Source organism: Euleptes europaea, chromosome 1, assembly GCF_029931775.1.
Source record: "Euleptes europaea isolate rEulEur1 chromosome 1, rEulEur1.hap1, whole genome shotgun sequence".
NCBI lineage: Eukaryota > Metazoa > Chordata > Lepidosauria > Squamata > Sphaerodactylidae > Euleptes > Euleptes europaea.
In genome coordinates, this window is record NC_079312.1 from 83,939,876 (window position 1) to 83,960,813 (window position 20,938).

A 20,938-nucleotide genomic window follows, 5' to 3' on the forward strand; every position below is an offset into this window, starting at 1 on the left:
ATATTAAGCACTCTAGCACCAAGCTGAACAATTGATAAAAATTACATTTACAAAATATTATTTTAATTCAGCAACATATTACTTCTGTATCAACACTTCAAATTAGTGGGTAAGTGACTAAGCTGTGGACCAGGAAGTCTCTGGTTCAAATCTTGCCTATACTGGCTGAGTATCCCTTATCCAGACTGCTTGGGATCAGAAGTGGTCCGTATTTCAGATCTTTCCGAATATTGGGATATTTTTTAATTTTTGCATATATATAATGAGATATCTTGGGGATGTGACCCAAATCCATTTATGTTTTATATATATTTAATACACATATGAATGTAATTTTAAACAATATTTTAAATAATTTTGCATACACTGAACTATCAGAAAGCAAAGGTGTAACTGTTTCACCAGAATGCCTGTATCACTGTTAAACAACAGCAACAACAAAGAACAAACAAACTAACAGCAGTCTTTCAGTCTTCACCTACGATGCAGTGTACACTGTATATTATTTTTTTAGGTGAGAGGAAACATTGAAAGCAGGCAGTACGGATCTGCCTGCATGCCGGCTCAAAGGATCCAGTTTTTGGATCAGTGCAGATATGGGATGTCTGGATAAGGGAATTCAACCTGTACCATAAACTCACTTGGTTGATATTTGTAAAAAATTAAATGCCACAGTTAAAACAACAACAACAAAGCAATAAAATAAATGTTTTGGGGTGGGGATAGAACAGATTCAAACAGAGAATTTTAAAATACTAAATTTTTAAAGATCCAGAAACAAAATATGAAGCCTTCAATACGGGTGGTGGTGGAGGTGATATTTACTTCATCTGAAGGGGAGCATCAGAAGGGGAAGCTCCAAGTTGATTCAGGAAAATAGGAACATGATGCAATCTCTGCCATTATTTCTTACTGTCTTGAGAGTAGTTTGCTTTTTGTGGCCATTGTAGTGGAGAAAGTATCAGTCAGTTTGATGCAGGTGAATAGATAGACTTTGTCTGCCTCCCTCTCCAAAAAATGGGACATGGACACATGGATCTATATATATACAAATGCCATGAGTAAGGCCCTATGATTTGTAACCTAACACTGACAGCAACAAAACAAAACTCCAATCTCTATTTATTCAGGTGGCTACAAGTATACAGAAAAATAAGAATGTGTAAATTAGCCAAAAAAACAACCTTAAAAATAGCATGATGAGGTCTGAAAATGCTCTTGAAACAATGGATTATTGAGAGCAGTCTGAACAACAGATAAAGGGGAAAGGGGATGAAGAGCTTTCTCAAGCCTTATAGAGGTTGCAGAGTCCTAGAAGGGAAGATATGGAAAAGAAGATTATGGGGGTTTCCAAATTTCCTCCCCTCTTACGATTCCTTGTGGGCCCCCAAGTGGACCCCTTAAACTGTCACACACTCTAACTTGAACTGAATCATAGAAGAACTAAATGCAAGAACCATGAGGTGACTGTACTCTTAAGATTCTCCAAATGACATTTGGGATGGCATTCTTTAAAAGAAGTGAAACAAATTCCCTGCTCAGAAAATTTAAATGTGAATATTAAAAGTGCTCCCCCTTATAAACAGTTACGAGGGTTTTTTATATTACAGTACATAACTGTAACTTGTATGCAAATTAAAGATGGTCCCCTTTGTCTTGATGGTACACATGGGGGAAAATCTAATAGTCTAATAGGCACAATACATGCATACACAAAGCACATGAAGTGTACAAATGGCAATGTATTAACGACTTATACAAATCAATGTAACCATAACTGAGATTAAGTATGGTAGGAATGAACTTTCCATATATATCCATCGTGCTACAGTTTATATGAGACTGGGACACCTGACCTCTCTGGTTTTTGCCAAGTGTAAATGACGTAGAGGATTACTGAACTAGAGCTTTAACATTTACATTTCAGAGCAGAACAGATGCATTTGGCTTTATTTTCTACATAAATGTCTACAGGACTTTGCCATAAATAAGCCCTGCTCCTAACCACTACACCACGCTGGCTCTCATCTCATTAGACAACTAGCACAATCACCTACTAGTAACAACATATGTTCCCTACACATTTATATTCTTCTTTGTTTGAAGGGAAAGAGAAAATAGTGGGGGAGAAGAAAATGAAAGTCTTTGTGGGTCCCCTGCCTGTACTTTGCCACTTCTCTACCCATCTTCCTGAGATCCTAGCAAAAGGAGAAGCAAAACATTAGTGAGCTCCACACAAAGAACATATTCCTTTCCATGTCTCTTGACCACAGAAGCCAAACTTTTTAAGGTCTAATAATTTCAAATTAAAAAAACAAAAAACAGACTGTGTGTACTGCCAAGAATTTAACTGTATTGAATCCTAACTCCCAACAAATGGAACAAGTTTTCAGAAGGGGATCTTATTTGCATCCCCAAAAGCAACCAGGAAACTCTTCTGAATATCATAGGTGCAACTGATGGCTACTGTAAGAAGGAACCAGGCTAGATCCTTTACTCTCCTCACTCATGCAAAAGCAAGGGGAAGGACAATTATCACTTGATTCCCTCTCCTAAAAACAGCCACTTATGCCACATGGCAGCTTGTTCAGGACTCTCAGTAAAGGGTGTATGGAGAGTGCCAGGTGGGGGGAGAAAGTGGTGAAATGTGCTACCAAAAGCTCCTTTTAATCACAGTAGTTACATTCCAACCCCATACTATTAACAGAACTTCAAACAGTTTCAAAAGCATATAATCAAAAAAAATGTGAAATTCGTGTAACTGCTGTAGTCTACAGTGAAGCAAGAGTTCAATGAAGTTTCTATAGCAACGTGAATTATTTAAATAATCCTTTTTTCATCCTTTAAAGATGACTGCAAGCAAAATGATGATACTCATGTATTTAACCGTCATGATTTAATCCCCCAGCCTCCATAAGAAAAGGTCTGAGAGTCTGGCATAATAATTTATTCATTGATTCTAATTACTGAAAGTCAAGGCATGACATCCATGAAGGGCAAGTATGGAGATTCATTTTACAAAAAAGAAAAAAGTCTTGATAATGACACAACACGAAACTCTTCAAATCTTCCAAAATATAAATAATCACTTCCAACAAGCTACCATATCTAAAATGAACCCCAGACTTTATTTTTTAGAAGCCAGTTCCTGAGCATAGCTGAGACAAGCAGAAATATCAGCAATTGCTCATCTAGTGTTGCGCAAAGTGTGCCAACTTTACTCAGCATTAAAAAGTGTCTAGAAAAAAAATCAGTACATCGAATCTGTAATGGAAAACAGTTTATTTTAAACATATAAGCTTTACTTCTCTCTCACATACACAGTCATCTCCATCCATCCAAGTCTCGAAAGAGGTAAAATTCCTACAGAGAACTCTCTCTTTTTAAATGTATATTTCCACTTTAAACCTACGGATCCAGAGCAGATAACCAATATTTACGAGGTTATTTTGAACAAACAGACCAGTTCCAAAGTCATCACAGTACTGATAATATTGCTGTATTTATTTTTCTTGATCTCTCAGGGATTGTTTCACACTTGCCTGCAAGACAAAAGTGTTCAATGCTTTCTTGTCAGCCTGGCAGAGTGGCACACCAAAAATAGTTAAGCAAGATTTTGCATTAGCTCAGACGAGTGCAGGAACTGGCTATATGGTTAGCAACTCTATCACGGACAGTAAAGAGTGTTAAGGCCAAGGCTTTTTTTTTTTTAATGTGAAGTATATTGTGTGAACACATGCAGCTTGTACTGAATCGAACCCTGATCTACTTTTAACTGCAGACTGAATCTGGGATCTTCTGTATGCAAAAGATACTCTACCACTGAGCCACAGCTTCTCGCCTTGTGTGCATCTATATTAATTTATATTTATTTTGTGTGTGTTTCTACTCATATATATTTATTTTGTCCTTCCATCAAGGATCCCACAACAGCAGACTTTGCCGTTACCCATGTTTCGCTACGAGGCTGTGACACAGTTTGTGATAAGAGTAGTCCAAGATCACCCAGCAAGCTTTGTGGAATAGTAAAGATACAAACCCAAGAACTTCCAGTGTAAATTCTGTACTAGATAACACACTACACTGGCTCATTAACACCAAGTAGTGGTCAAAGGTTAAACCATCCTTTTATAAGATCACCTTCAGTCCCAGATGTAGCCAAAACCATCAACATGATTAAGAGTAATTAAGCTAAATTTACAGGCAATAAACCAGTCATGCCGCCTATTTTATTTCTAAAACACTATTAATGAGGTCTGCTGTATACTAGTCATCCACTAACTTTGGTCATGAATTCAAACTAATGAGGCAAGGCCACAGTTTGGCTACAAACATTACAGCAGTGTTTTCTATCTTTTACAGACACATGAAGAATAGAGTGAACATTAGGGATGGCAGCAGATCAACTTATTCAAGCCTATGCTTTCTTTTGGTCTTGCTGCATTTTTTGAGGGTAATGTATTTGTATTAATTGTAATTCAATTTAAATTTTGGTCTTCTATGTTTTTCATAACTGTTGTTTAATTGTAAGCTGCCTTGAGTTCCACAAGGTAAAAAAAGGCAGCTATTGAATGTTTTAAATAAATAAGTAATAAATAAAAAATATCTTAATTGCAGTATCTTCTCCAATGAAATAAAGAAAAAGGAAGTAAAAGGAGTATGCTATTGAGGGGAAAAAATGGATCCCTCAATATCCATGTACTGCATACTATGGCAGGAAGAGTACTGGCTGAAGAGGGTGTCTTCTAGTACTGGAGATGGAAACTGCAATATAATTTCCTGCCTCCAAAGCCCCCATCTGTCAAGGATGTTCACCTCTCCAAGTCAGAACCACAGGATAGACTAGTAATTAATTTTCAGCCTCAAGGCATGGAAAGTTTTTCTCTGCCAGTGTAACTTGTCAGAAATACAGCAAGCAGTGCCATGGTATTTTCCTCACCATGTCTAGATGCTGCAGATAAATGGATCCCTGTATGACTGCATACACACACTGGCAACTTTACAAGCAGTGACAGTAGAACAAATGACCTGTAGCCTCTTTTACTATGAATGGTGTATACACATGAATGTTAGACAGTCAATTTTTGCAAAGGAGTCTCTTTCCCAAACCAGATCCTGATTTTACATTAAAATGTTCCATCAAGTATAAAAACTTTCCATCTTTCTCTCACTCCTATACTAAAAGGATCAGCTGAATTTGGTTTCAAAATGTAACTAGACAATAATGCCCTCTATTTTAGGGATCTTCATTAAAATGATGGCACCCCAAGCAAATATGGAAGAAAAATGGTAGATTAGATAGTCCAGTCAACATTACTTCACTGAACCAGACTCAAGTCCTTGCTCTGTAAACCCTGTGAATGCTAGTTGAGGAATGCAGTGGTGCATGGCAAAAAAAAAAACCTTTTCTAAAAAAATTCTCTTGAATTACACAATAAATGTAAATATTTCAAATCCCAGCCAAACACCACAGTATTTATCTCTCTTGAGAAGAGAGAGACTGAAGAGAGGAGAAAGCAGAGTTATATTACTACTCTGAATGCTGGGGGTTCCCAGCAGCTAGGTAGCCAATAATTCAGAAGTGTCCTTGGAACACAATGAAGGAGGTTTGGATCCACTACTAGAGAGAAGCCTGCCATGACTCAATTAGCGGCACAAGCAGAAACCCAGGTAGATATCCAGGAAAAGAAAGTGTCGAATCAGACATGTAATATAGGAATGAGTATCACAAGGGAGCTGAAATACAGAATACATAGCAAGGTAAGCAAAGCGACTTGGAGAAAAATTTGGGCTCCAATTATAGGACATCAGAATACAAATGATTAGATTTTCCCAGGCTTGGGAAAGAAATGTTTTTGCATGAGCTCAGAGTGGAGGTTCTTGATTGGATGGAGGTGTGACAAAGGAGTTATTATGTCATGGGGAAAGTTTCACATAAGAGATAATGTCTTGAGGCAGGAAGGTGGTCCAGTGTTGGAGGTGGTTTTGATTACTTCATTGGATTGAGGGACACACAGTCAATTATATGAGGACCAAACTTAATTAGTAGGGAAGGAAGGTTGGGAACATCTTTTGCCAGCTGTATGAGATCAGGGCTGAGCTTCTCTTTTCCCTCTGTTGCACAAATATAGCCTGTGTATGACTAGAGGCAAAGCCAAAGAACTCCTGGCCCTTTGGCTCTCATCCCATAGCTTGTCACCTATGAGCCGACCTAGTGAAAACAACTCCAGTGCAGGATGACATAATATCATACTGTCTGCTGTTTTAAGCTGTATTTCTGAATTTATTTTGTAAGCCACTTTGTGTCGACAGATGTAGGAGAAAAGTGGGCAATTAATGCCTAATAAACACAATTGCAACTGGAATCTCATTAACTATGGAAGAACGTCAGTGCAATCAGAATACATTGTATTAAAAGTATGTTGACTAGTGATCAAGCCAATATGATTAATAGTATAAAAGCTACTGAAGCTAATTTTTCAAGGCCTTGCCATTAATTCCAGGGATGCCTCCATTTCTCTGCCCCATCTTCTGCCACCTCTCACCCATTGTCCTGAAGATGACCCAAAACAGTGTTTCATGGGCCTCACTTGAGTGAAAGAGATTAATTGGTCACAGAGACAAGATGGCCATCTGTCAGCAATGATAATTCTATGACCTTAGGCAGATCATGAGAGGGAGGAAAGGAAGTTTGCTTCAGTGTTTGATTCTCGTGGCTCTTTCTTGCATGCCCAGGGTAGTGCCGATTGCCTCTGGGGTCAAGAAGTAATTTTTCCTCCAAGCCAGATTGGCCAGGGATCCTGGAGGGTTGTTGTTTTTTTGCCATCTTCTGGGCATGGAGGGAGGTAGTTGTGGATTTCCTGCATTGTGCAGTGGGTTGGACTAGATCAAAGCTTCTTAAACTGTGGGTCGCAACCCCATATGGGGTCGCATATCTGAATGTGGGGGCCGTGAAAAATTTGGCAACAGTGAAATAATTGTCGAAGGCTTTCACTTTCAGAGTTCATTGGTTCTTGTAGGTTATCCGGGCTGTGTGACCGTGGTCTTGGTATTTTCTTTCCTGACGTTTCGCCAGCAGCTGTGGCAGGCATCTTCAGAGGAGTAACATTGAAGGACAGTGTTACTCCTCTGAAGATGTCTGCCACAGCTGCTGGCGAAATGTCAGGAAAGAAAATACCAAGACCACGGTCACACAGCCCGGATAACCTACAAGAACCAGTAAAATAATTGTTTTAAAATAAATTACTTTATAATTTATTATCAGTAAATGTTTGATATGTATACCTATTTTATATACCTATATACCTGGGGTCGTTTAAAAAATTCTTGGGCAAAAAGGGGTCACAAATGGAAAACGTTTAAGAAGCCCTGGACTAGATGACCTTAGTGGTCCCTTCCAACTCTATGATTCTATGGAGAAACAGATAAAGGCCCTTAGAGAATGATGGTTAGAATATTTTACAATTTTATCAATTTTAAGGTGATAATTTTAATCAGGGGTTGTTTTTCTTGATCTTACACCTTTATTTGTATGGGCAGTCTGTGATTCTGCAGTGCAAAACTATTGAGTGGAAATTTTGATGTGTTGGCATGTGATTGGTCAGTTGACTGTATTAATAAATTTGATTTGATTTGACAGATAAAGGCCCATATAATGGCTTGATTGCAATACCAGAAACATTCAACCCAGACCAATACTTCACATTTTTTTCAGTTCTTCATCTTAACTTATTCCCCCAGTAGTTCTTCAGAGAACCAACTGTTTTGCTTCATATGTTATTTAAAAACTTTGAATTAAAGATGTAGCAAGCAAACTAAGAAATGAAGCAATTTTAAAAAGCCTTGCTTTCTCAACAGAAAAAAGGACAAGCACAGTTCACAGCTGATGGCATTTCTTGAAGAGCAACACTTGTTAAATCTCAATCCTATCAATTATGCATACTAAATTTGTGAGATGCCAGGCATCTATTATCACAAACTCTGAAAAACATCTTAGAAATACACATGAAACTAATTCCCCATAAAAAAAATGGGGATGCATATGATTTCAAAACTGTAATAATTGGTGTGCCTTTCTGGCAATAATTTGGAAACATGAGCATAAAATATAAAAATCCAGGGTTTAGGCTTCATGATTCTTAGTGCACAAAGCCTTACCCCCATAATCTACAGAGCACATTTATTGTCCATTCAAAGTTTGCCAAAGCTGGCTTTTCGAAGACATGATCAAAGGCCATCAAAGAGTGATAATTTCTAAGATGTTCAACGGCTGGTTATAATTCACCAGGAAATAAAGTTGTATGTTGTATTGAAAAGAAGAATCAAAACCATGTTTGATTTAGTTTGTATGAAAGGATCCGCACAGTGTGTGTTTCAATGAATTAAATGGATTTAATTAACCAGACTTTCCCTCAGCATGGTTTAAAGTATCCCATTTTACGTTTGTATTGCCACTCCTGAACCCAAGATGGAGGAAGAAATTGGTATCCTAGAAAGCTGGCCAGAAAGGCGTGTTAGCCCAGTAACTGTTTCTGTTCACCACAAGTCTCCTCCCTTCACTGAAATCCCGTATTATGCACAGAGGGGGATTCTGCAAGAAGCAGGGATTTCTCTCATGTGCACTGCTTTTTCTCTGTATCAGTAGGAAAGGTAGGTCTCTTGGAGGGATTTTTGCAAGGTAGCCTGTAGGCCAGTGATGGCGAACCTTTTAGAGACCGAGTGCCCAAACTGCAACCCAAAACCCACTTATTTATCGCAAAGTGCCAACATGGCAATTTAACCTGAATACTGAGGTTTTAGTTTAGAAAAAACAACACATACATTATTAACATCTTTTGCCTTAAAAGAAAAACACAATAACAGAGCTTTCAATGATACAAAAAACTTTTTATTGAAAGGTAAAAGTTTGCATTTGGCATGCTTTTGAACAATTAATGTTTGTTCAAAGCCCCTAAGCTGGGCGGCGGGGAGTCCAGGGAAGGGGGGGCTTTGAACTGCTCTGCGCTGGGAGCCCAGGGAAGGCAGACGCGACGGCTGCTCAACTTACCCACACGTGCCCACAGAGAGGGCTCGACATGCCAAGTCCGGCACGCGTGCCATAGGTTCGCCAACACGGCTGTAGGCCATATTGTACCATAATTTGAGTAATTTTGTGTTGAGCCACTACAGTTACAGTTTCAAAGACCCGTAGGTAATAACAATTTTCATGTTCTTAAGATAATTTAGCCAGACTTTAGTCAACAGCCCTCATAAACAGATACAGAACATTCAATTTAGCAGTCCCTCCCCCTGCCTTTTACTCACAGCAACTGAAGTCTGGAATGCTGTGGTTGCCTAGCTACAGCCACTGAGGGAATATGTTACTTAAAGCTACAGGTTTGGGTTTTTAACCCTCCCTATGTACTTTTTAAAAAAATCATATTTTTCTGCAAACCTGGGCCCCTTTTCAGGTTTGTACAAATATTTGTCTTGCCTGTTCACAGCTCCAGTCACCAGATATAACTATCCAATGACTTGGCTGAATTCACTATTATAATAGAAGTTAACTCAAGAGCTTTTCTTAGCTACCATTTGATCCTTGTGGATGGATGCTACTCCAGATAATACCAGGACTTAGAACCATCTGTAAAAATTGTTGGATAATGATGTTCCAGGTACAACCACTAGTATCATTCTGAGCAAGTAAACAACATCTGTAGAGACCTCATGGTCCAAGCGAGAGGAGTCACCATAGTAATATTATTCAGCAGAAATTGCACTTGTTTAAGAAAAGATTGCAGTCTCAATGCAAATGGCGTACAGAAGACCTTCAAACACAAACTAAAATTTACCATTATGTCATGAACAAGTTGAGTGGCTAGAGAAGGAATGCAGTTTAGCACCATACTGCCAGGAGTGTGGTGCACAAGGGTTCAAGTGGTTCTGCATTACAGGCTATGCACATTTTGAGACCTTGGTGATGATATCACTCCATTTCTTCAAGGCCAACATTTATTCACAATTGTATACTATAATCAGACTGGAGCAAGCCAAGGCTCTCTAGATGCTCAGCAAAGATGTAGCATCTGCTTCCTGTGAAGAAAAAAAAGCAGCAGCAACCACTGGGATGATCATCTGGTCTAATTTTAATTCTGGATTAGGAGGCAAACTATATCCTAGCCACAGTACATACTTTGTCCTAGTTGGGAAAACTTGTAACCATTTAGTATTGGTCATAAATGTATAGTGAAGAGCTAGCTGGAGCTGTCTTCCTATCAATTCTTCTAGAATTTGCAACATACCCGAAGTCATTCACATAGAGTCAGAGAAAGCAGTATCATCATTAATCTTTATGGAGAGGAGAGTCAACGGTAGTCAATTGTTTGTCATTGTTGCTTTACAATTAATACCATACAATTTTATTGGATGAATTTTGTTAATTATAGAAGAACCAGAACCTTGCTGACAGTGCTTGAAGGTTTTGAAAGCAGTAGAAACTACTTAGTCAGTATCTTGAAGATCTCAAGACTTCCTCCACAGAATATTTTTCATGTCAATCTTTGGTTTTGCATTATTTTGACTTATTGGCAATCTCCATTTTACCAGTGCTGATTGCAGGGACTTCTTGCATTGAGCAAGAGCAAAAGACTCCAAATCTAAATAATGGGGAGGATTACTTGCTCAAAAGATGTATGTCCAACCACTTAGATGACAAGTAACTAAAAATGGAAAGGAAGACAGAGAAAGGAAAATTGCTCCTTGTCCTTTGCTCTTACCCTACTGAATCCAGGAGAGTTGAATAACTACTGTCCAGTGTCAAATGTACCATTCTTGAGCAAGGTAACTGAAGAAGTGATTGCTGGCCTTGGTGGATTACATGGGGGGAGGGGAGTGCAACCCTGTTAATTCTGCTGGACCTCTTGTTGGCTTTCTATACCACTGATCATGGTACCTGGATCACCTTTCAGGACTGGGAGACACCATTCTGTGGTGGTTCCCTTGCTATCTTGAGGGTAGGTTTCAGAGTGCTAGGGAACTGCTGCTCTGCTCCTGGGCCTCTGGCCTACAGGCTTCTTTTAGATTCCATCTTGTCTCCCATGGTTTTCAATTTCTATGTAAAGCTGCTGTAAGATGTCATCTGGAGATCTGCGCTAATATGCAGATGAGAGCTACTAATATACAGATGACAGTTTTCCTGGGCAGAAAAGATATTGCCACTGTGGTGCATGCCCAGGTAACATCTAGTTTGCACTGCAATGTGCTCTACATGAGGCTGCCCTTGAAGACTGTCCAGAAACTGCAGTTGGCACAAGGATGCTGCTGCCAGAATGTTGACTAGAGTGGATCATAGGCACCATATCACTCGTTTTGTTTCACCTACACTGCCTTCCAGATTGCTTCTGGGCTCAATTCAAGGTGCTGGTAATGACCATTAAAGCCCTGTATGGCCTGGAGAACAGCCCCATGGCACACAGTGATAAGCTGCAAGCTCTGCCCAACACCTGCGTTCGATCCCGACAGAAGTCAGTTTCAGGTAGCTGGCTCAAGGTTGACTCAGCCTTCCATCTTTCCAAGGTTGGTAAAACAAATACCCAGCTTGCTAGGGGTAAAGTGTAGAGGACTGGGGAAAACAGTGGCAAACCACCATGTAAACAAAGCCAACCTAGTAAACGTCATAATGTGACATCACCCCATGGGTCAGTATTGACCCAGTGCTTGCACAACTTTACCTTTTTATGGCCTAGAACCAACATACCTTAAGGACTGACTTCTCTCACATGAACCTATCTGTTCACTATGGTAATCTTTAGAGGTCCTGCTTTGGTTGCCACCACCATCTCAGACCAGACAGGTGGTGACCCAAGACTTTCTTGGTTGTGGCACCAAAATTCTGGAACTCCCTCCCTGAAAGATTTGTCTGTCTCTCTCTATTGGTCTGTCTCTCTATTTGTCTGTCTCTCTCTCTATTCGTTGTTTCATTTGCCATGTCGCCAATAATGGTTACCTCCTCCCTGGTTCTGATTTGTTTTTATTGAATTATTCTATAATATTAAATGTTGTTTTTAATTGTTCAAATGTTTTACTGTTTTTACATGCGCTGCCTTGATGACCCTGATCAGGTGGAAAGGGGGCATAAAAATGTTTTAAATAAACAAATCAGTTATTGGGATCAAACCACTGACTATGCTTTTTACTCCCAAGTACATTTGGGAGTAAAGTCCACTGGAATCAAGTACACTTAGTTCCAGTTAAAGATGACAATGAATATAGGAACAGGATGGGCTGCACTATTTTGTATCTTGGGATTCCTATCACCAGAGATTCAGAAAATTATACTGAAGTAAATCTAGAACTTCATACCAGAACACTGCCACATCTCTTCTTCCTTCAAATCCCTCCTCAAAACCAAAAAACCTGTGGGTGTACTAAACAACGGCCATGTATAAACTGCAATTTGCTCACACTGACTGACCATTCTCTGTTCTTGCCTCTTTGTCAAACCGTCTTTATGTCCTCATATTTTTTGCTTATATAACTCTAACATACATCACATAGCCATATATGAACAATATTTTGACAATTTGAGGGATGACAAGGAAACAGCTGACAATTCATATTATGAACTACTGAATGCTATGGTTCCTAGAGAAGTACATGAGTAACAATCAATGTTACATTAACAACTGGATGAGAGTGTCAGTGCCAGCATAGCTATCACCGCAATATACAAATATTCTATCTTTTGGCTGAGCAAAGTAATAGAAAGAGGAAGAACTGCTAGAGTTCCACATGTATACAAGTAGCAGTTTGCAACATGCTGAAGAATCAGAGGCGAAAGAAAGCGACAGTTTCTTTAATAATATTTGCATTTTAATAGGAGATCTGAAGGTAGGGTTGCCAACTTCCAGGTGATGGTTGGAGATCTCCTGCTGTAACAACTGAGCTCCAGATGAAATAAATCAATTCACCTGGAGAAAATGGCTGCTTTGGAAGGTGGACTCTATGGCATTATACCTCATCAGTCCCTCCTCTTTCCAAACCCCACCCTCTTCAGGCTTCACCTTCCAAATCTCCAGGTATTTCCCAACCTGGACCTGGCACCCCCATCTACAGACAGGAAAAGGAAACAACCTTTAGAAACCCTCCTGTATCAAGCTTCTGTTATCTTAATGTAACAGAACATCTTTGGAAGTGACAGATGAAGATGGAACAGGTTTACAGTTAAAGCTAATAACTTCAACATCTTATTTCTTCCTTATGTCCTTCTGGCTAGCAATGAATGGTGAGCCTAAATGACATAATTATGTCTAAGAGAGATAACAGAATATTTCACAAAATTGTAATAAGTGCCAAGTAATATTATGGTAATTTTAATTCTAAGCCACATTGAGCAGGACTCTGAAGAGGCAGCAGAGAAATATCGTAAATAAATAAATGTACCCATCAAATTTTCTCCTCCGTATCCTTTCTATCCAGTACCTTTCTATCACATGTTGAGTGAAAGAGTTCCAAGTACAACAAGGCTATTTAAGTAATTTCAAAATGGGACTATATCAAGGGTGGATTTAAATCATTCGTCAGGAAGATTTGATTTTTTAAAATACATATTTGTCCCAACTCAGAAAGCTGAAGACTTTGATACAGTCATTTTTAGAAGCTAAGTACTATGCATTTTAAGCCCCTCATTACCGTAATTTATATATAAGGTAAATTTCACAAGAACGTTAGAAAATGGAATGATCTGATTTGCCTAACATGGATACCTGTGAAACCATTGGGAGGTCAACCATCTCTAGTTCAACAGGTTAATCATGGAGGATATTTGAGGAAAATTTTTCCTACAGTGTATTAAAAGAACAAAAACTGAAAACATTTAAATTGTTTTATTTAATTAGACCAAGCAGCTAATGTTCAAGGTATTTTTCTTTAACGCCACATATAACCTTTAACTATAATAGGTTTAAATGTAAACTATGATTTTAAAACATAAATTAAGCAGACTATTTTCAGTCAGGTCAACAAGCATGCCTGTCTTACTCAAAGGTAGAGAAATTCAATCAAAATATTTCCAAATGATGCCCCTTTCACATTCTACTGCTATGGTTAGGTTTTCCTTTCTAAAATAAATGGAGGCTGTAATCAGAACCAGGCAGCCCAATCCTGGAGGAGCAAATCCGCAGCAGCTGGGAGCGGCACAATTGCTCCAACACCTCAGAGCTTCCCAGCCACCGTGGAGGCAAAAAAAGAGATGAATTTTTTTAAAAAACTACAAATGGGGCCGGGGGGGGGGGGGAGAAATCCTCCATTGCCTACAACAGGCCTGCACCACTTAAAAAGGTGGTGCAACCCTGCCGGAGCTCTTCCAGGAAAGCCCTGCTGGCATGGCAGCGGGGGCTGGAGGAGCCTGGACGTTGGCGTGTTTGCCCCCACATTGATGTAGGTGCCACCTTATTCCATGATAAGGTGGCACCTATGCCGACGTGGGGTCACGCTGGCTTCAAAGGAGCTTTGCCCCCTCCTCCAGGGAATATTCTGGTCAAGCAATTTCACTTCATAAATCATAAAGTGATTTTAATTATTTTAGGTTGCTATATGTTATGGTTTTATCATATTATTATACTGTTACGTATTTGACATTGTAGCTGCCCTGAGCCTGGCTTCAGCCAGAGATGGAGAGTGGGTTAGAAATTAAATAAATAAATAGAAATATCCTACACAAATAACATAAACAAATAAATATTGAGATAGGTTCTCTGGAACAAAGTTTGTGAGTGGCTTATCCTTATGTCTGAATGTTCCTATTGGTTCATGGAGGGTTAGTATCTAACGCCAGGCAACAAAAAATAGCTTTAGTATCACTGATTGTTGCTTATTTCTATTAGAATAGACAGGACACTTATATTCATATAACACCAGTTATATGAATTTGCAAATTACAAAAGTTCTACATCTTTCCCCAACAAACATATTTCCCGCATGTGCACCAGTATTTCTTACAACACATTATGCCTGACATAAGCATTTGAGGGCTTGGTTAACCAGGCCCACATACTTTCCAAATACACAGAAAAGCAAATATGAACACCTTGTTTCAGTGCCGCACATTTTACAGGGCATAACATATCAAGAAAAATTACAGAAAAAAGCAGTTTATGGAAATGAGAGTATCAACTAATTTTAAATTGAAATGTTTACTAACTTCTACAATAACACCATAATTGGGTTAGTAAAATAATTCACTACCTAATCAAGAATAAGAGTACATGAGTAAGAATTAAATTCAATATGATATCCCAGGAAGAGCTACTTGGCTCAGAATGTGATTTAAAAAGAAGATAAAAATAATAATTCCTTTAAGGTGAAATTCATAATGAAATTTGCATTACTCCATAATACTTAGTCCCCAAGTCAATACAACCACAGAACTTCTGGGAGTTTAGTCAAGCAACAGCACACTGCAAAAGAGATTAATTTACACAGGTAAGAGTCAATTATAAAACAAGCACAATTTATGGAGCAACTGAGTGAAAAGTAACAAATAGAGCAGTCTATAAACAAAAGTACAGCTGCAGGGAACAACTGGTCACAAGGTACTACACTGTCTAGCAGGATCAAGCCAAGGTCCATGTAGTTCACCATGAAAGGGACTAAAGACTTACTTTTTAAAAAATGAAAGCTGTGATTCAGAGAACCTGCTAAATCTATCATTACAACTGTCTATTAACAATATTTTGATGCTGTTTTTAAAAAAAATGCAAAACTGCTGTGGGGGTGGCCACTTTCTGCACCAGAAAAAAGTGGCACATTTTGAAAAGGACATAGCACTTCACATATAGTTCATAAACACATGGGTGGCAGAGCTACTCCCCTTTTAGGCTTCCCCATACAAAGGTAGGAAGGCATGTGGGGAACTTGAACCAACCATCCCTAACAGCTAGTTGCAGCCCCCCCCCCCCCGGAATGCTACCCTTCCCCTCCAGCAGTGTGTGTCAGTGAAGCCCCCCCACTCTCTGTTCATCCCTAAGCGTGTGTTCATTTTCAATCTTTTTAAAATTCCACCATGATATCAACATATCAATACGAGCATGTGCAAAATATACAAAGGGGGGGAGGAAGTGCTATGACGCCACCAATGAAAAAACCTTCCCTTGAAAATCCTGATTATTTAAGACATGCACAGAAGAATATAAACTGACTCCATAACTATGAAAATGCAAAGGGAGAGCAGATGTCCAGAAGAACCATGTCCAAACAGATACCAATGCTTGTGGATTGACTGCCAAGAAAAAGGGGAGTAGGTCAAGCCTGAGGAAAAGCCCACAGTGGTATTGCTTGTGGTAGCACTTAAACATTGCAATCTAACTTGCAGGCCCACAGTATAATCTTTAATCCACACCAGATGTTAAAATACATGGCAAGATGCCAGACAATGTTTCACAGACAATTTAACAAAAAGATGTTGCTTAACATTATTGGTAGAGATAAGCTTGCTGAAAACGCATCCAGCAAAATGGAATACAAAAAAATGGTTCTAAGACATTACTGAGAATACATTTACATTTTTACAATTATCAAGTGTTACAATAATAACCACAATGAGATAGCATTGTGGTTATTATACTCTGTAAACGTCAGATAAATCTGTACTGCAGTAACATATACATGTGTATTTTTGGTAATCATAGATGTGCAGTATTGGAACATTTTTACTGAGATTCAAGATACTGCTGTAACAGAATTTAGAAAACTGTCACAGCTTAGCAGCACTAATATAACAAACTTCTTCCTAATGAGGGGAGAGATGAAAACATGCGATGAATTAAAGCTTTATGATCTGAATATTTTGCCAAAGCTTCCAGTAATAAACTAGTGCTGCAATAAGCCACAGCCCTTAGTTAACATTCATCTGCTAACATACTAAAATAAATGACTGGGAAGGAGGTAATAGTGAAATGGGTTCAATTGACACAGGTGAAAAGACCAAGACACCATTATCAATTATGAAAAGTTTTAGAACAGATGGTGATGAAGCATGTTAGAAGCCACTAATTTCTCATAATGATACCTTCCACAGATATCAGCCAAGTAGTCTCTGATTATTGGCTGAGCAGGATAAAGTGGCAAATATGATAAGTATTTATTACAATGGAAATCAGCATAGACTAGAGCATGTATTAGATCTTCTAGTTTTTCTAAATGGTCATTCTGCAAAATAACGTAATTGAAGGCAATAGACTAGCCTCCCACCAGAAAACTCTAGCAAAAGGCTATGTTTTCTCAAAAAAACACAACTCTTCCTCAAATCCCGAAATAAAGTGAAGCCAGAAAAGAGGCTCATGGCCGTGACAACGAGAAACATAGATAATCTAATTTCTACCTCAGGCTCCCTCTTCTGGTACCTTTCCTCTCCTCTGTAAATCCTACAATAACTCCCTAATTACATGATTTTGCCACTGATGTTTCCTTCTGACACCCACCTACTTTCTTCCTTTACTGTGGTCAAACACTTGTTGAAGACTCAATTCTTCCTTCTCTCCCTTTTCCTCATACATCCAGACTCTGACTGTTAAACTGGAATAAGTCATGAATTGTTTATGTACAGTACCTAGTTACTTTAGGCTCTTCAGAAATGAAGAATAATTGATTTTGAAATGTAGTAAGGAGAAGGAAATTTGAAAACAGAAGGGACAAAGATGAGCCTAGACATGAGATGACCAGAATAAGGACCCAAGTTTAGGGTGGAAGATGAAGACTAACCAGATTTGCTAATGACAAGCCAGTAAAAACTGTCAGCATTTATTGTACATATTGTCAGTGCTCTTTTCTATCAAAAGTTATTCTAGTTATGGCACTGACAAAACCGGCTTCGCTACTTTCACAACCAGCAATTCCAAAGTGGGGTGGGTGAAGCGCCATAAAGAGCCAGTGTAACCCTGCACTGGCGCCTGTGCCACTTTGCGCCATGATAAAGTGGCACCAACGCCAGCATGGGAGCACTTATGCTGGCACCATGGAGCAACGCAGCAGCACCAACCTCAGCCAGTGATGCTGCTGCACAAGCAACAAAAACCCAGAAGTGGGTGCCAGCACTGGCAACTGGGGGGGGGCACATTCCCAGGGAGGGGCTGATTCCAAACCCTTTTTGGCCAGGGAAAACCCCTCTATGCTACAGTGTTGCTACGCCAACAAAACAGCTGGCATAGCCCTGTGTAACCCCATGTAGGAGTTTCACAATTTGTTTGTTTTTTAAATGCATTTTTAATCTTTATTTTTCGGCTTGGAAACTTCTGTAGAGGTGGCGCGGCTGTGCTGCTCCAGGCCGCTGCCTATCTACTCCCTCTTCTTCAGGAATGGGCTGCCTGAATACCATACTGAATAGTGTAACAGCCAGGTGGCTGGATATTTCCTTCTTGAAGAAAAAAGTTTGTTCAAGGGCCTTAGTTGCTTAAAAAAAATTCATTAGGTAAAGTATAACCCACCAATATTTTAATATATCTGTGGAGCTGATTCTAAGTAATAAAAATTAACAGCCTAACCAGTCTGATCTGAATGCTGCTTTGACATAAATCCCAATAATTTCAATGGGATTTACTCCCAAATTAAACATGCACATATCTGGAACCTTAGACAAGAATATAAGATGTCCTGAACTATGAAAGCCTTCCAACACATAAGCTTAGTTGAGAATTACATTTCATGCTATTGAGGTTCAAGCCTTCTTAATGAAGTAGTGGCAAACAAGGATGTCAACATGTAAACTGAGGAAATTACAGGTGCCCTTAAGTGTTAAAAAAAACCCAGTAAGAGTTCCAAATCTCAGGTACTTTAGAATACCTGCCAACATTCAATATTATCATTTTGTTCCATCAAGTTTTAAAAGGAGATTGCCTTTTTTCTTCCAAAAAAGAGAAATGCATGCAACTCTGCCTTACTTCCTCCAATAATAAACATTACACTGTTATTAATGGAATAATTAGAACCAGAAGACGTATGAGAACAAATCCTGCCCAAGAAACAGAAAACACTGATGACCCAGTGGCATGCAGTACTTAAGACCAGAATCAGGGAGACCTGAATTTAAATCCTCATTAAGCCTCTGCAGATACTACATTGGTACACTGAGACGTAGCTCACCAGTCACACGTTTTGGAAGCATGGTTCACATGAAAGCCCCCATCATGTGCAGAGGTACAACTTCCATATTTATTTTTAATACAGGTTCAGCTTCCATTCACACAAATCAGAACCCAGGAAAATCAGAGTTCTTGTTTGCATGAACAGAAGATGTACCTGCATGGAAAATCCACAGGTTGCTCTACTAAAACAACACGGTGACAGCACACAGTGCGGGCAATGTGGAGACCCACAAGCTGCCCAACCCGCACAGCTGGTGTGCTCCCAGTCTGCACGAGCAGGATGCTAACAGAACATCTGGAGAGGGTGACTGCATTAGGAAACTCCCTCGGTGACCTTGGGCCACTGGCTTTCCCTGAGCCTACTTTTCATAGGGCTGTCCACAGGACAGAACAGGAGAAAGGAAGTACCCATGTACACCGCTCCGAGAATAGTTCCTTAAAGACAGGATCTATCTATAGACGGGAGGGACGTAAGAATAGCTGTGGAGAGAACAACGTGACAGCCTAAAGATGCGGGGAGGAGGCATTCAAGCTTTCAGGCGGGAGGGTTCAGCGACAGTCACCCCTCAGCCCATCTGCCCCGGCTGTGCAATGCAACCCCGCCGCCGCCTCCCAAACAGCGTTGCATCCCCCCCCTCCACCCCCATCCACGAAGGCTCCGGCCGCTTTTGGGGTCTCGAGCCCTGAATTCGCCGGCGAAGAGGAATCGACCCCCCCTCCCCTCCCCTTCTCCATCCCTCAGCCGGAGGCGGCTCCGCTTCCCCAGCCGTGCCTGGACTTGGCTCCCCTCCCCGTTCCCAGCCTCTCCTTCTCACCACGGCGGCGCCCCACGGAGAGGCTGGCGGGTTCCTCTTTCGTCGCCAGGCCCACAGAAAGGGACGGGGGGGGGGACAAAACAGCGACGGGTGGGTGAACCGTCGGCGCTCGCGCTCCCCCCCCGTTGACAGACCCCCCCTTCCCTCTCCCAATGAAGCAGCTCTTCTCCTCACGACTGGGGAGCGGGGGGGAGGGGGAATTGCGCCTCCGCTCCTCACCTGCGCCTCCCCGCGGGCGGCCGCCGCTGCCGCCACCACAGCCGCCGCCGCCGCCGCCATTCCGCGGGCTCCCCCCGCGCCGCCGCCTTCTTTCCCGCTCCCGCCGTCCAGCTGCCGCTCCCGGTACAGGGACCAGAGCCCCACGTTGGGGAGGAAGACCAGGGCGGCCAGCGCCAGCCCCACCGCCTGCAGCAGCCGCTTCTGCTTCCGCCGCATCCGAGAGCCGCCGGCCGACCGCGCGAGGCAGGAGCCGCAGACCCAACTTTCCTCACGGGCTGAGCGAGGCGGCCGCGGCAACCGCCGAGCGCCAACTCCAGGCAGCCACTTCCGCTCCTCTCCGGAGGGGAGGGGAGGGGAGGGGGCGCCGGGCGGGCACGCCCACCGCCAGCGAGCCAGCGAGCGAGAGAGCGGGCGGGGCTCCGCCCACGCCGCCAGCCAGGCCACGCCCACCGTCTGTGGCGGCGGCGAGGAAGCAGGAGCCGTTGCTTGTGCTCGGTCGCGGGCGAATGATCCTGGCTTCAACCGCCCTTTTGGGCTGCGCTACAAGAACCAGAAGCGAGGAGGGGGGGGGGAGGAGAGGGTGGAACTGGCACGAGCCTGCTTCTTTCTCCCCTTCCTCTTCAGAGACTAGTAGAAAAGGGCCAGAGTCCAGGAGCACCTTAAAGACGAACCAGAATATTTTCTGGTAGGGTGTGAGCTTTCGTGAGCCACAGCTCACTTCTTCAGATACAGCTAGAATGTGAATCTTAAAGACAGGTGGATTCACATTCTAGCTGTATCTGAAGAAGT

General features: G+C 41.0%; 1 protein-coding gene across 1 annotated transcript in view; it reads right to left on the minus strand.

The window, feature by feature from the left end:
- GALNT10 (polypeptide N-acetylgalactosaminyltransferase 10) overlaps nt 1-20,365 on the minus strand; it is a 51,952-nt gene extending 31,587 nt beyond the window's left edge. The window contains exon 1 of the mRNA XM_056856974.1: nt 20,150-20,365. Within this exon, the coding sequence (XP_056712952.1) occupies nt 20,150-20,365 (216 nt within the window). The remainder of the gene's footprint in view (nt 1-20,149) is intronic.
- Between the last annotated feature and the right edge of the window lie 573 nt (nt 20,366-20,938).